Genomic DNA, 16783 nt, shown 5'->3' on the forward strand with positions numbered 1-16783 from the left:
ACAAATTCTTGTATACTTGATTTTGTTTTTCACGTACTAATCTATTGAGAGGAACTTCTTTGTATCATCTCACTTATTCCATTGTATGACTGCACCACAAACATACTTTCCCCATTACTGAATGCTTCAATATTTTCTCATGTTTTGTATTGCCATTAATGCACTACGCATCCTTTTGTGCATGTTTTTGCATACTTTTGCAAATTAATTGTATGATAATTTCTTTCCTGTTGTATTGATTACTAAAAGGATATACACATTTTGAATTTTAAAAGATAATGCCAAGTTGCCTTCCAGAGTTGAGTTAATTTACAACTGATAGTCTGTGAGAGTACTGCTGTTAACATGCTTGAAATTCTTTAAAAGATGTATAATTAACATTCAACATGACCTTTTCTTCTAACCTTCTGATTAATCATCTAATAAATGTAATTATGCTCTAATGAATTGTGTCATAATAAAAAGTTTAATTGGAGGTTTTCTGTCTCTGTCACTTGCCACCACCCTCCTTCCTTTCTGTTTCTTATGCTGGTGTGTGTGTGTGTGTGTGTGTCCACCCAAAGTCGTTTTCCTTCTTTTCGATCTAGACCATGCTTATCTGAGGGATTTTGTGCTGTCTCACTTTCTCTCGCAAAAGTAATTTCTCCAGGCTACAAATAAAGTGATCTTAATAGAAAAGAAACCAAAACATACAAAACAGAGGACCCAAGTTTTAATGACATTTCTGCCATTAGCTAGTTAAATTGTCCCAGAGAAAACCCTTAAACTCTCTGGGCTTCAGTTTTCTAATCTGTACTACTAATAAGAGCTAATATTTATTAGACATCTACTGTGTACCAGGCACTGTTTTATTCTATTCACTCTTACAGAAATCTTTAGAGGGTTAGGTACTGTTATGCTCATTTTGCTAACGAGAGAACTGAAGTATAGAATGACAAGCAACTTGCCAAACATCCTATAGTTACTAGGCTCTGCAGTTTGGGAAATGAACCCAGGTAGTCAGAATTAAGACTTTTAATTTCTTTTCTAACTCTAGATTTTATTCTTGCTCCAACATTCTGATTAGGTGTAGTTTTCCTTTTTGTGTTGCATTCTCCTTTTTTCCCATCTGGATTTTTTTTTTTTTTTTAATAAGGATGCACTCTATTCCCAAAGAACACAAAACAAAAAACAAAAATAGAAGGTTAGAAATAACACTTTCCTAATAAAATAGGGAATATGAAAAATAATTTAATTACTTTTTTACCTCATTTTGTGAAACAAAAATTCGGTCAAAGTTAGAAAGATACCAGATTTATGTAAGATCGTTAGCAATAATAACAAAAAGAAAACAATGAAAACAAACCTATACTTTTGCTACAAGATACATTATAGAAAGACTGTTTTATGGTGATGTTTTAGCTATTTTATTTATACGAAACAGAGCTATGTGTTCCAGGGAATGTCAAGTTAAGAAGATTACATATAGAGTCAACAAATTAGCATGTTACTTGACACAAAGCTTTTAGATGAACGTCATTTCTATTCTCAGTGACCTGAACATATACTTTGATTTTCCCCTGTTTGTAGGATTTTTCCCCCCCTGTTACTTCCTCCTTTGGCAGTACAAGGGGAAAAAACCCCTCCATTATCTGATTAGAAGGAGCAGAGGGAGTGTCGTGAGTGGACATGTCATTTTGATTCATTATAGTGCATGTGTTTTTACCACTTACATTAGCTGTTTATTGTTGCATCAATAATAATGTCACCGTCAGATATTCTGTAGAAGGTAATGGGAAAATACCTGGTACAATGAAATACACCAGCTAGTGCATTTGCTTATGTGTGTGTAGGGGTTGGGGACTGTGTGTAGAGGTGGGCTGGGCGTCACAGACTGGCCAGAACATATGCATTTAAACTGCTCTGTTTAACTCGACCTTAAGTTATAGCATTAAATATTGTAATTATTGTGGATACCTACAAAGCAGCACAAAATGAAACTGACAGACTGAACTATGAACAGTAATGAACAGGAGGCAAAAGCACTTGGAATGGAAATTGATATAGAGGATGTGAATTTGTAGCACAAAATCTATAATGTGTTTACCCTCGGGGGTCCTAACTTTGGTTCACCAGCTTACCGTTTGACGTGCGGTGCCCTGCCATCAACGAGTTGTTTATGAGAGGCTACTGAGGTGTTACAGGGAGTAATGTCGCTTTTGCCCCGAAGGATGGCATCAGTTCCATCGGTTTTCACATTTCGTTTTAAACATAAGCAATACAAGGATCCATTTTCATTATAAATATCAACACAACATACACTAATACAGAGAAAAAAGTAAAAGTCTTCCTCCAGCTCCCTTCCTCCATTCCTGCTGTTGTTTTTCGTAGGTAATCTCTGTGTGTTGGTTTTGTGAGTGGAGGATACACACCAAACTGTCAGTCTGTGCTTCCTATATACTTATGTGGATGCATTTCTTGCTATGTACACTATTGTTTCTGATATTGGCCAAAATATTTTCTCATCGGTGGCTTTGTAGTCCTCTGTGTATATCTTATTATGAGGTGTCATATACTGTAATAGAGGGGGTTATATATGGGGACCAGTCTTATTTGTATAATGGCATAATCAGCACGCCACAGATAATTATGAGATCAAAGGGGAGGAACAGGCTAAGTTTCTTTATTAAAAGAAAAGCATTCTTAAAGTTTCTAGTATTGATAATAAGGAAATCAATTTCAAGTAAATTCACCAGTTGTTACTTCACCTCTGCTGGATTTAATTTGATTCATAATGTGCACATTTCTAATTGAATTAATTGCTGAGCAAAATCAGCAGCTGGATACTGCATCAAATTGCAGTTTATATACTTTTAAAAAGTACTGTATTATCAGAGAGAGGCTCTTTCATGTTGATAATTATAGGCCTGTTTAAAAATGTGAATCATATTTTTGGGTTTGTATATTACGCTTAGTTGATTTGATTTACTTTTGATGAATCCCACACTAGTAAGCACTTATCATGGTGATTTAATAAGATGGTTTCTAGAATATCAGACCCAAAGTGGTGACCCTGAAGAAAGCCAAGTCCTTTGTTTATTTTATAAACAGCTTTGTGCCAGGCTTCAGACTGAGGGCATGCAGAGTGTTCTGTAGCAAAGATGGCTTCCTATCTACTATGTTGGTGCACAAGTAATTGTGGTTTAAAAGGTTAAAAATAACTGCAAAACCCACAAGTACTTGTGTGCCAACCTAATCATTGTAAACAAAAAGGGAATACTGTATAAAGGTTAAAATTATTTGATCATCTTTAAAATTTTTTTTTTTAAATTTATTGGGGTGACAGTTGTTAGTAAAATTACATAGATTTCAGGTGTACAATTCTGTATTACATCATCTATAAATCCCATTGTGTGTTCACCACCCAGAGTCAGTTCTCCTTCCATCACCATATTCTTTAAATTTTTGACTTCTAAACATGTCTGGGGACCTGAGATTTTGTTTTCTCACTTTCCATTTGCCTGGTGAGTGATCCCGTCTAGTCCCATGTCTTCACTTGGCACCTGTATATTTCTCTTTCCGGAGACTTCATCTCCAGCCTCCTCCTTCCTGAGCACCAGACTCATATCTTGCAGGGCACCTCCACCTGGGTGGTGCACAGGAATCTCAAATGTCTAAACCTGAGTGCATTATCGCCTCCCCCCCGACCCCCCCACCTGTTTTCCTTCATGTTTTTTCAACCTCATTGAATAATTTCACCAACCACTCAGCACTCTGAGTTGCCAGGATGTCATTATTTCTGATTTACATCCTTTTTTGGCTCCACATGCAGTTGATCACTGTGTCCTACTGATTTTACCACCTAAAGATCTGAACGGGGTCACTGCTTTCTAGCTTCCTCCATCACTACTCTTGTGCATGTTACCGTGATTTCTGTCCTAGATTAACTGCAGTCTTTGCACGCTGGCCAGCTTCTGTTCAGTTTTCTACACAGGAGCCAGAGTGATGATTTTATTTTAGGATGTAAGCATGATCTGTCACTCACCAGGTGAACACTCTGGCCCACTTTTCCGTCAGGATGAAATTCAACTCCATGGTCTTTGCCAGGGTTTTACTTCTGGGCCATTGGCTGTGTAAATCCTTGGGCCTGGACCCAGACTTCTCCCCTTAATTTCTGAACTCCTCTGTATCCTTCAGAACTCAGATTAAGTGTCACTCCCTTTTTTCCTAAGCCCCTGAGACTAGTTTGTGTTCCTCCTTTATCATACAGAAATGTAAGTAACTATTTTAACTATTGGTTAATTGCCTGTTTCTGCAGTTTGATGGTCAAGCTCCTTGAGGGTGTGCTCTGTGCATTGTTCACTGCTGCAGGCAGAGCATAATTTGTTGCATGAATGAATGTATTCATTAGTGATACTTGCTGGTTTGAATTAGATTGTAAAAAATTACACCGTCTCTAAGTAATCTGTCCATAGTAATAGTCATTTTTATTTTTTTAATTGAAATATAATTGACATGCAACATTGTATTAGTTTTAGGAGTACAACATAATAATTTCATATACGTATACTATATTACGACATCATTGCCACAATAAGTTAACATCCATCCCCACAAATAATTACATTTTTTTTTTGTGATGAGAACTTATAAAAGCTACTCTTTTAGCAACTTACAAATGTAAATACAGTATTGTCAACTATAATCATTATCCTGTACATTACATTACCAGGACTTATTTGTCTTATAACTGGAAGTTTGTACCTTTTGACCATCGCACAGTTTGCCCCACCCCTTATCCCCTGCCTCTGGCAGCAACTAATCTGTTCTCTGTATCTATGAGTTTGGTTTTTTTTTTTTTTTCAGGTTTCACATATAAGTGAGACATAATAATATTTCTTGATACGTCAGTACAGGCATTATCTACTGACTTCCTGCTCTGATAGATAAGGTATTTAAGCTCACTTACATCAGCATCTACTACCTTTCCCTCTTCTTAACATACTTATACCTGAATCCTCTGTTTATCCCAAGTTCATCCATCAGATATTGAGTACCTTCTAGCTAGTCACTATTCTAAGTTATTCTGTGGATTGGGATGGTGGGTAGTTAGCAGTAAACAGGAAACAAGATCCTGACTTTCATAAAACTTATAGAGTGGGGAGATAGACAATGAGAAATGCCTATGATTATATGAATGAATGTGATTTGCATGAGTACAAGTTCGCCTTTGAATAGGAGGCGACAGAAAGCCTTCCCATCAAGGTGACATTTGACCTGGGATCTAAGTGACAAAAGTAGACAGCCATGGAAAGATCTGAGAACACATTTTTTACATAAATGGAACAGCAAATGTAAAGGCACTGAATTAGGAACAAGTGTGTCATGTTAGAGGAATAAAACGGAGTTGGTGAATCGTGGATACATGTCATTCATTATACATTTGTCCAAACCCATAGACTATTCAACACCAAGAGTGAACCCTGATGGTAACTACAGACTTCGGGCGATGGTGATGTGTCCATGTAGGGTCATCAGTTGTTACAAATGTCCCACTCTGGGGGGGAATGTTGATAATAGAAGAGGCTGTGTCTTTGTGGGGGCCGGAGGTGTATTTCCCCTATATCTGTGTTCCTTCCTCTCAATTCTCTGTGAACTTAAAACTGACCTAAAAAATTAAAATCTTAAAAAAATAAATATAAGAAGTAAAAGGAGTTGGGTGAGGCCATTGAGTTAAGACCTGAAGGACTTGATTTCAGATTCATCCATCCATTAACTTACTCTGCAGATATAATATTAGTTCCAATTCCAGGACTTGCCTAAGTTCTCGCACAGTATTAGTGAACAAGACATAGAAAGCCCTTGCCCTCAGGGAGCTTACATTTTCTAGGTGAGGCAGATAATAGACAAAAAACAAACAAACAAGCAAAAAGAATATATGATACCATCTTATTTTTATGCCTAAAATAAAGGGGGCAAGAGAAAATGGAGGGATGGAGGGCTTCACTGTAACAGAGCATAAAGGAACTTTTGGGAGGAATGACGTTCTGTATCTTAATTTTGGTGTTGGTTACAAGTGTGTGTATACATTTGTTAAAACTCATCAAACTATGCTCTTAAATGGGTCCATTTTATCACAGTGTAAATTATATCTCGATAAATTGTGTAAAAATCTCACTGTGGAGCCATTGAGTGTGCGTAGCTTGCATTTCTTTCTCTCACAGTAGTTAAGCCACTGAAAGAAAGAGAGAGATGATTGCAGAAACCATAGGAGGGTAAGAACTGGGGCAGGAAGACCAAATCGAAGGCTAAAGCAGTGGTCTAAATCGGAGCTATTCTTAGCATCAAATTAAATGAGATTGTCCATTTTAACGCTCCACTGCTTACTCCAAATTATGCCAAAGTAAGGAGGTGTTTTGAGACTCTCTGCGCTACAGACTATTGGTTAATTCTCTCTTTCAGCCATTTCTCAGTCCCTCTGTCTGACATGTAGTCTTCGATTCTAGATCCTTGTTGGAGTTCTGCTCGGCAAGTTGGTTCCCTTCTCAGGAAAGACTTTGAAAGGACTGGCCTTAGAGGTGGCCACTCTGTTCTGTGTCCATAGTCCGCCCTCTCGCCCAAACTTCCTGACTTACAGAAATGAGGTTAAACTTCTCCTCCATTGATGGCCCTTCTAGTTTACTTTAGAAGTTAAAACCTTGATAATTACTTGTGTTGGGCAGATTATGTGTCTCACCTGCCATGTGTCTCACTGGCCATGTTCAAAGTTGGCACTTTGACTAATCTAGCATGGAAATTGCTTTCAAAGAAGATTGGAAGTCTGTAGAGGTGAAGGATTTATTTTGCCCTTCCAGCTAAAATATATCAATTACATCATTTCCTCTTGATATGATCTTTCACTAGATCGGAGAGATTGGCAAACTTTCTGTAGGGGCTGGATAATAAATATGTTAGGCTTTGTGGACCATAGGATTCATTGTCATAACTTCTCAACTCTGTTGTCAGAGAATGAAATGAGTGAGTGCACACTGTGAGTGTGGCTATGTTTGGATAAAACTTGACAAAAACAAGTGGCAGAATGGGTTTGACCTGCTCCCTACACTGGGTGAGGATTGACTGACTTTGGGGCACTAACGTTATTTCTTATATGGTTCCTCAATGAACAGGAGACTCTAATTCCCGTTTTCCTAAGAAGCAATCCTTTAGTCTTGTTCCTTCTGTTAACTTCATTTTGTGACCGTCCTCCTGCTTCCCTCCATCTTTATATTTGGCTCTGTCTGTCTAATTTGATTAGGCGAGTGGGAAGGCGCTCTTGTTCTCCATGTGACACAGCATTCAGGAAGCTTTTAAAGTGATACGTCTACCGTGTATCGCTAGGTCTCTAGCATGCTCGAAGGAGAGTTTATGCAAGATTTTAATCAATACCTGTCAGTCACCTGCAGCTTGTTAGACAACCTGCTTAGCTTTCCAGTTTTCTTTTCTCAGATTCCAACTTTTCAGATCTTCATCTGTCAACCTGTAATTCAATACTGGGTTACAGTTGAAGCATAAAGAAAGAGATATGTATTTGCTATTCAGTAGCCTGTAAGTGGATGGGAACCTGTGGGGTCTGTTTTCTTTCCTGCAAGTTGCATGGCACCTCAACTCTCTTAACTTTTGCCCATAGGAAACCTCTATAGATGATTGACTGTGATTAGAGTGAGTCATGCCTATGTGGTAAAAAAAAAAAAAAAAATCATGACAGTATTTTGCATAGAAGATGTTCAGTTAATGGCAATTATTAATCACAAATGCAATTGTTGAATAAGCTGGCTTAACAGAATTCTTTTTTCTTTCTTTTTTTAACATTTCAAGCCAATTTCTTCATCCTTAGTCACCCAAAATCTGAGGAAAATACTGTTCCAAATTTTCAGTTCTGTGAAAGCCTAACATGGGCAGGTTTCAAACCTATTTTGACATAATTCAAATATTTGTTGGGAATGGATATTACAAAATCATAGATTTTGTCATTGAGAGAGGCTGCCTTAGAGATCACTGAATCCATTTCTCTTACTGAATAAATGTCTTCTGAGCCCAGGTCACGTTTGTAGAATGTCCGATTGGACATTTAAAAGTCATGATGGATTTGGGACAAACCTTCATTGCATGGAACAAGATGTGCGGTCAGAGTACTCATAGTGCTCTCCAAATATTTGACAAGCAAAAATGCCATCATCAATGTACTAAAAAACACTCCAGATTGGAAAGCCTTGGTTTAGTTAATTAGTTTATGCTCTGAATCAATACTAATACTGTAAAACATAGGAAAACGTATAGGTTCTCAAGTTGTTTTTTGAGTCATGCATGTACTGAAAATGGAATTGAGTCGTCGATATCTTCATTTTATTTTTTTCCATCTAAACTCTTGTCTTCCATTGTCTTTGTTTCTTAACACAATATTTTAATCTCCTCTGTCTTTCTTGCTAATTTGTGCTTATTGTACATCATTGTTAATTTTCAACTATGAGAACAGAAAACATTACAGCCAGTATTATGAACAAAATCTTAATTACATCCTGTATTTGCAGTAATGGAAGAAAATAGGAAGAAGTAAATCAAGAAGGTTTGTGTTTGAGAAATTGGCAGATACACAGAGGGTGCCAAAAAAAATGTATGCACATTTTAAGAAAGAAAAAACTGTATTAATTGTAATACTCAATATATACCGATAACAAAAGATGAATACAAGTCACGTTTGACTTCTGCAATGACAAGAGGTGCTCAAAGTGGTTACCATCAGTGTCTCGACACTTTTGATTACGGTGAACACTGCTTCAGCATAGATAACATCTCTTAAAATGGGTACACATTTTTTTGGCACCCCCGGTACAATGTGCCGTTGAGGTCTAGACCAAGGTTCAAGTTTGTAGAGTGAAGATAATGCATGATGTTTTTGTGTGATTGTGGGGTTTCACTTTCAAGTCAAATGCAGTTACTGATGCAGTGATCTAGGAATAGCCTTAAGAAACATATTGTCTGGTTTCTAATCACTGTTGAGAAGTGAGAACTCATTATTATGTTCAAGTCCTAAAATCGTTTTTGGCACGAATTCTCCAAAAGTCAGTTGTTTAAATAATATCATCTAACGGATCAATTGGTTCATTACCTAAGGGTACCTTTGGTGGTTACTTCACCCTGGTAAGCTACCAGGAGGCTGAGCTTCTCAATATGGAGGTTTGAACAAAGGAATAATAGATGTTCTTTTATAGTTGAGGTAAGTATTAAAATCTGCTCTTAGTACCTTTTGGCCCAAAAGATCTCAGCCTTATTTTACGAGGTGCAACTGTTTTCCAGCTGGACACTTACTCAGGCTTTGAAAAGAGCCTCAGGAGCTTTCTCAGAGACCTGCTGGCACTGGGAGTGTCTTTCCCGCTCACACCGCCCGTCCATTGAGAGGACCTATGGGGCTTCTCAACTTCTAAAACAGTGAACACTCTTTTACCACACTTAGCGTTCTCCCTTCAATCAGTAATCAAAAGTATCAGCACTCTAGTTTCCTGTCAGTATGAATGACCACGAATTTGTCTGCTTAACCCATTCTCATTCAGACCAGAGGAAGGAAAGAGAGTGTACTGGCATATCTGAGTCAGCATATACCAACCTAACTTCCCAAAGGATGGCAAGTACCATCATGGGAAGCTCTGTGTTAAATAATCTATACATGTTTCTTTAATGCAGAGATTCTTAAAACTTCCAGTTAAGCTAAATATATTTCGAATTGCTAAGCAGGGTCCATATTAGATAGTGTTTTTCAAACTTATTTGACAATGGAACCATATTTTTTTAGGGATGTTACACATGTTGTTAATTGCTAATTGCTATTCCAAGACTGGCCCCCTGAACAACAGAAACATTTTTCCCCACTGTGTTATTTTTAATATTATGCCTTTTAGTGAGTACTGAAGTGGCTGTATGAAAGGCAGTCGTAGTTGTAAACTGTTGTCGAAGACGTTGTCCAGGATGTTGATTAACATTCTCAGAATTTCCTCCAGTGATTTAATACTTGGTAAAGCTATGTGTTTTTCTTTTCTGTCAGATGAGAATTATATAAGCCATTATGCCTTTTTTTTTTCCTTGCCTGTAAGGCAACTCAAATAAATGTTGCGCAGAACACAGTAATTATTTAGCTCTCATATTTAGCATACTAAATATTTTCACTCTCCCTTTTATATTTATGTAGCTTAGTAGTTAGATCTCAGCTCTTGAACCTTACTTTCTTAATCTTTAAGGACAATGTCTACCTTTTGGATTATTATGAAAATCAAATGAAATATCCTTTTTAAATTGCTTAGTCCATCTGACACACTGTAGAATAGCATGTTAAGTAAATGCTAGAGGACTTTGTTTTTCGTAATTTTAGCATTTTGTCATGTTTCTAATCTTACAACCTTATTTCATGCACACTTTGATTTTGAAGCAGCTCAGGCTTGTTTAGAAATGAGTGAAGTAGAAGTACTAAAAAACAAAAACAATTGCAAACATCATATTAAGAACATCGCCATAGTGGATAGGAAGTTATGAAGTGTGGTAACCGTGAGTAGAGTTGACAAAAGAAGTGATGTTGTTACCCCTTGTAAACAATGTCTCCAGGATTTGGGTTATTAGAAATTATCAGCAAATGAACCACACCTTCTCCCAACAGCTCCATACAGGCAAGTCTTTCTGAACAAAATGCTGGCTTGAACTTAAATCTTCAGTCATGGTTTCAAAAGTCGCTGTAGCTCTTTTGAAATTTTTGTTTGTGCTGCATGTTTGTATTTTTCCACGACAAAGTTCTTCCTATAGGCCCAGAAGGTGGAGAGCAGATTTACAATTTCTGGAATAAGAAGTGGTGCAACTTCCACCTCTCAGTTGGACTAGAACATATTAGACATTTGCTCTAGTGGTCTCCCACTCACCAGGGCTAAATATTAGATACTCTGGGTTTTATCTTTATATAGATGTAATCCCATATGAAGGGAGCCATAGTGTTTCTGACCCAATACTCAGGGAGAGAATGTCTTTCCCTTTAGTCGTCTCATCCCTCGTGTTGTAAAATTGGTGACTGGCTCACTGGTCTCTTCAGCCACACCCGCACATGGCTGGGATCGTGGGTTAAGTGACCATTCATTTTATCATCCAAACTACACTTTCTGAATGGAAAGGAGCACTATTGGTAATTAGGCCAGGACAATATAAATAATAAGACAGTCCTGGGCAAACTGGATATTTGGTCCTTTTAGCTCATTAACCCTTTCTGTGTTATCTTCAAAAAGAAAACAATTTATATATTTTGTTATGTTAGCTCTTCTGATATTTCTGTGTTCACTACAGCAGCAGAGACGTTCAAGGAGTCTACCTGCCTTGTTTTCATTTTCCTAAACCATGTGTTTTATTTTCTAATTTGGAGTATATTTTCTTTTTGATATTCAAAATCATTGTCTATTATTGAATCCTATTTAATCAGCTAAAAGACTATCTTACAAGATATTACATAAGCATCATGATTCTTTCTGTGGACTCCACCCACCAGCTAATAACTAGGGGGCAAATTAAAGGACTGAGGTGAAGCGAAGCTCTTAATGTCCACACCTGGTAATTGCATCCTTGGCAAAGCCTGAATCCTGGATCTTTAATGGTATTAGAATATTGCTTTCGTTTTCTGGTTTTCAGTTATATTTCGGCTGTTGAATTAAGTTAGTGTTGATAGCTCTCAACATTCACAGCCAGTGTAAATGAAAGTTAAAGTTTTTTTGTCTTGCATGCCCTGCCCACTCTTGTCTTCACAGAAAAAAGGTTGGCCGGACCACAAGCGGGAATGCAAATGCCTGAAAAGCTGCAAACCCAGATATCCTCCGGATTCTGTCCGACTTCTTGGCAGAGTTGTTGTCAAACTTGTGAGTATAAAACTCGTGACATATGCTTGGGTTTTAATTTAACAAAAGCACTTGCTTTTGTTGCATGTAGTATTCTTCTTTAAGGTTGAAATTAAATTCGCGTTAAGGCAGAAGGTGGAATATTCCAGGGAGTATCTTAAGACAAAAACGTGCCATTTTCCTGCTAATCATGGCGTCACAGGCAGCGACGAAGCAGGTGGCCCCTTTTTGAAGGCCCTGTATGTGACTTCCTGGGAATAGAGACATAAGGTCCTGTGTTTGGGGCATGAGATGTTAGTGATGTTGATACCTTACCTTTATTACTTTTCTACTGTGAACGAATGCACAGGGCAAGTATATCCTTTTTTTGGTTGCTTCTCCAAGTGAGATTTTAATTAGATGATTATTAATCTTATATTGAAGAGTGCTTATCTTTTTTTAAAATTTATTTACAGCCACGATTCGGTGAAATTATTTCTCCAGTTCTTTTTCTTACCCTGCCAAAACAGCTATAGATTCTATGAAACTCCCCTCTGGTGACACCTTCCAGAGTCTTTTGTGTCAGGCTTTATTTAGCCTGCATATCTCTCAAATTATTGCAGGGTCCAGCTGTGTTCTATCCCGTCGTTTATTGACTTTTTTGGCTATAAAATTTTATCCATACTTTTACATTTAAGAATGTAAAACATCTAAAACTAATACATTGCTATATTTTAATTCCATCTAAATTTTAAACAATGGATTTGGAATACCAAATGGGTATTGTCTTTGGACTGAATATACAACAAGGTACACTGTTTTCAAATGTGTGCGTTGTGTTGAACTAAAAAGTACACATTCATTTCAAAGCATTAATAAATTCAGAGCAACTTTGTCATTATGCATTTCTGTAATCAGTGGATATTCAAAGTATAATCACTATTATATGTGAGTCTGAACTTTCTTTGTACTTTCTTAATATTGAAAAGACAGAGAACCACTGTTAGAGCAGAATCACCCATGGCACCAGGTCTCAGTCTCCACCCCTGATCTACCGAATCAAAATCTAATAGAAAGCAATTCTAGCAGTAGTTATGTTATATTGAACACTTACTATTTCCAGGCCCAGTGGTAATTGCTTTACGTGATCTAACTAATTTCGTCCCCACAACACCCAGTGAATCAGATGCTAATATTACTCCTATTTCGAATCAGGAAATTGATTCCTCTTAGCTCAGTGTCAAGTAACTTACCTAAGGTTGTACAGTTTGTAATAAACTATTATTTTTATTCATCCATCTTTGCTTTTTTAATGATAATTAGTACTAAAATCCTTACAATATTACAAGTGTGTGGTTAGAGCTGGGGGAAAAAAATAAACGTATAAAAACTTGTAAAAGAGATTTGCATTTGGATATTAAATGGGTGGTTAAGTCACAACTTTTATTTTAACATTGTTATTGATTGAACAACACAAGTCTAAGAAAGTGATGAAGAGAAGGAATATACTGTATAGAAAATTGCCTTTGTAATAAAGACTTTCATGTAAATATCTAAAGATACTCAACCACATTCATTTATATATTGGAGCGCTTGAACTTGTTTTTGGTGTTTTTCCCCCTTTCCTTCATAGATGGAAGAAACCCCCTCTGAATCGGAGAAACTTTACTCATTTTATGATCTGGAGTCAAGTAAGTGATTGCCTATCAGCATCTACAAAAATAAATTCCTGTTATTTACATGCTGAGCTGGTGAATGGCTTCATTTTTTAACTTTGTTGTTTTGTTTTTTTTGTTCTCTCTGTTATATGAGGAAATGTAACATTACTTATTTAATTTATTCTAGGATAGCTCTGGCCATACAGGAATTTGTGAAGTGCCAGGTTAGGCAGCCAGGTAACCCTTAGTCCAGTTGACAAAATAATTTTTCTTTTGTTTCTCCCTCCCTCATTCTCTTCTTCCCACTCTTGGTTTCTTTTTGACGTCAGGAAACACTGATATGAATAGGAGTGGTGGGCGTGTTCCAGGGAACATTTGGGTTCACGGGTCCTTAGGATGGTCAGGAAAGTAAAAGGTACCGATGACTTAGGCTCTCGAGAGGACAGCAGAGAGCATTGTTCTTCTCCTGAACCACCATGGCAGTGGCCAAACTACTTGGGAATCATGAAGGGCTTTCCAATCTGAGTGTCAAGTCAATGAAGGGTTTATTTTCCTTGCATTTGGCTGCGATCCTCTTCACTGAGGCATGAATGACTTCTGCACCAAAGTAGCCAGAGCTCAGAGTAAATTTGCTACACAGTTTAATATTTCTGGATGGAGACGAAGAAGAAGATCTAGTGCAGGGTTTCTGGTTGTGGACTCCTGAGTGCCATTGGTAAGTTATTATTTAAGAGTCACCAGTCATTAGAGAAATGCAAATTGCAGCTACAGTGAGATACCACCTCACACCCATTAGGAGGGCAACCATCAGAAAAAACCAAAACACACCAGGTGTTGGTGGGGATGTGGAGAAATTGGAACCCTTGTGCACTGTTGGTGGGAATGTAAAATGGGGCGGCTGCTATGGAAAATAGTATGGGGCTGCCTCAAAATATTAAAAATAGATTTGTGATGTGACCCTGGATTCTGGTTACATACTCAAAAGAATTGAAAGCAGGATCTTAAAGAGATATTTATTCATCCATATTCATAGCAGTATTACTTACAATAGCTAAAACATGGAAGCAACCCAAGAGTTCATCCATGGACGAATGGATAAGCAAAATGTGGTGTGTATATATGTACATATACATATACATGTACACACACACATACATATATATGTATATATACACACACTGGAATATTATTCAGCTTTAAAATGGAAGGAAATTCTGACATATGCTACAACATGGATGAACCTTGAGGCCATTATGCCAAGTGAAATAAGCCAGTCACAAAGACAAATACCGTATAATTCCACTTATATGAGGTACCTAGAGTGTTGAAAAGTGTAGAGACAGAAAGGAAAATGGTGGTTGGGTGAGGCATGAATGGGAAGTTATTGTTTAATGGGCATACAGTTTCAGTTCTACAAGATGAAAAGAGCTGTGGAGATGGATGATGGTGATGGTTGCACAACAGTGTGAGTGTATTTAATACCACTGAACTGTACAATTAAAAATGGTTAAGACGGTAAATTTTGTGTTATGTGTATTGTACTACAGTTTAAAAAACAAACAGACAAAAACGAAATCATTGGGTTAATTGTTCTGTTGAACAAGTAATTTAAAGAAAATGTGTAGACATGACCTGAGCAACAGAGTTATGCTGTAGTTCAACTTGAGGTATTATTTCAAGATTTAATAGAGAACTAATTATGTTTTCTTGTTCTATTCCTGCTCAGTAATTAGCATCTCTTGCAGTGAGAGTCACTATTACTGTTAGCCCTGCTCAGCAGTGGTGTCTGTCATACACTCTGCCTTAAGTGCTCGCAAACGTTATTAATTGAATTGTGTACTCTTAGCTTTAACACCCCTTTATGGTGAACATTTTAAACTGAGTTTTTCAGAAGGTGATACTGTCTTTGGAACTTTTCTCCTTTTGTTTGGGTTGAAGCAGCACCATAGCTTGTTTATTCAACCAGGAAACAACTTGAAGTTGAGATTTCTTTGGTTGATCCATGTTTTATCCCTGATGTACTTTCTAAATGACAAATTTCACCCATTTGAATGTTAGCAAAGCTTTTTAGTTACCACTTTTTTTTTTTTTTTTGCTTTTGAGATGATTCTGTTTATCAGTTAATCATGACCTGATTGTAAATTGTTTCATGAAAAAGTCTGCTTAAATTCGTTGATTTAATAATAATAAGCATTTATTATGGTTTGAACATGTGTACAGGATGATGTAGAATGTCTGGTAACACATGTCTTTACTGATTTTATTTTTAATGTTTTTTCATCTGTATGTGTATTTTGTTGGCAGGTGTTTGATCTTACATTGTAGATAAACTTTTGCAGAATTTAATTGATAATGTACGTATGCTTTGTAGCTGTCAAAAAATAAAAAGGTATGTATTTACTCTCTGTCAGAATGAAATCCAGGGCAGGAAATATCTAGTTTAACACCTATCATTGAACACCTGAAAATTATCCATTAAAAATTCACTGTGTGATTGTGCTATTTATTTTCTCTTTAAAAAAGATATTAACAAGCTGACTGAAGATAAGAAAGAGGGCCTCAGGCAACTGGCAATGACATTTCAACATTTCATGAGAGAAGAAATACAGGATGCTTCTCAGCTGCCACCTTCCTTTGACATTTTTGAAGCCTTTGCAAAAGTAAGTGTTAAGTTTGGTATCTTTACTAATGCCGTAAATCAATCCTTTTATTTTGTTGTCAATCCATGAAAATCCAGGACGCTTCATGTCTTCTGTCATTCCTCTGCCTTAATGAGAATGAGAGAATATATTGCTCATACTGGAAAAGGTTTTACTTTTTCTGTTTTATCAGTATTCATTGGGGTGACATTGGTTAATACAATTACATAGTTTTCAAGTGTACAATTCTATAATATATCTTCTGTATATTGCATTACGTGTTCACTACCCAAAGTCAAATCTCCTTCCATCTCCATATATTTGACCTCCTTTACCCTTTTTAATCCCCACCCCCCACCCTTTCCCTCTGGTAACTGTTGTCTGTCTATGAGTATTTGTTTGTCCTGTTCATTTGTTACTTTCAATTTTATATCCCATATATGAGAGAAATCATATGGTTCCCGACTTTTTCCGTCTAACTTATTTCACTTAGCACGATATTCTCAAGATCCATCCATATTGTCGCAAATGGCAGTCTTACTCAGCCATAAGAATAGATGAAATACTACCATTTGCAATAGCAGTATTCTTATTAATGGACCAAGTATATTCATTGTCAGTTCTTAAAGCATAC

The 16783-nt window shown here is 36.9% G+C and overlaps 1 protein-coding gene across 1 annotated transcript in view; it reads left to right on the forward strand.

The window, feature by feature from the left end:
• SMYD3 (SET and MYND domain containing 3) overlaps positions 1 to 16783 on the forward strand; it is a 548999-nt gene that overhangs the window by 108438 nt on the left and 423778 nt on the right. Inside the window, exons 3-5 of the mRNA XM_033099342.1 lie at positions 11787 to 11894; positions 13486 to 13543; positions 16034 to 16170. Of these exons, the coding sequence (XP_032955233.1) occupies positions 11787 to 11894; positions 13486 to 13543; positions 16034 to 16170 (303 nt within the window). The remainder of the gene's footprint in view (positions 1 to 11786; positions 11895 to 13485; positions 13544 to 16033; positions 16171 to 16783) is intronic.

Source organism: Rhinolophus ferrumequinum, chromosome 27, assembly GCF_004115265.2.
Source record: "Rhinolophus ferrumequinum isolate MPI-CBG mRhiFer1 chromosome 27, mRhiFer1_v1.p, whole genome shotgun sequence".
Taxonomy (NCBI): domain Eukaryota; kingdom Metazoa; phylum Chordata; class Mammalia; order Chiroptera; family Rhinolophidae; genus Rhinolophus; species Rhinolophus ferrumequinum.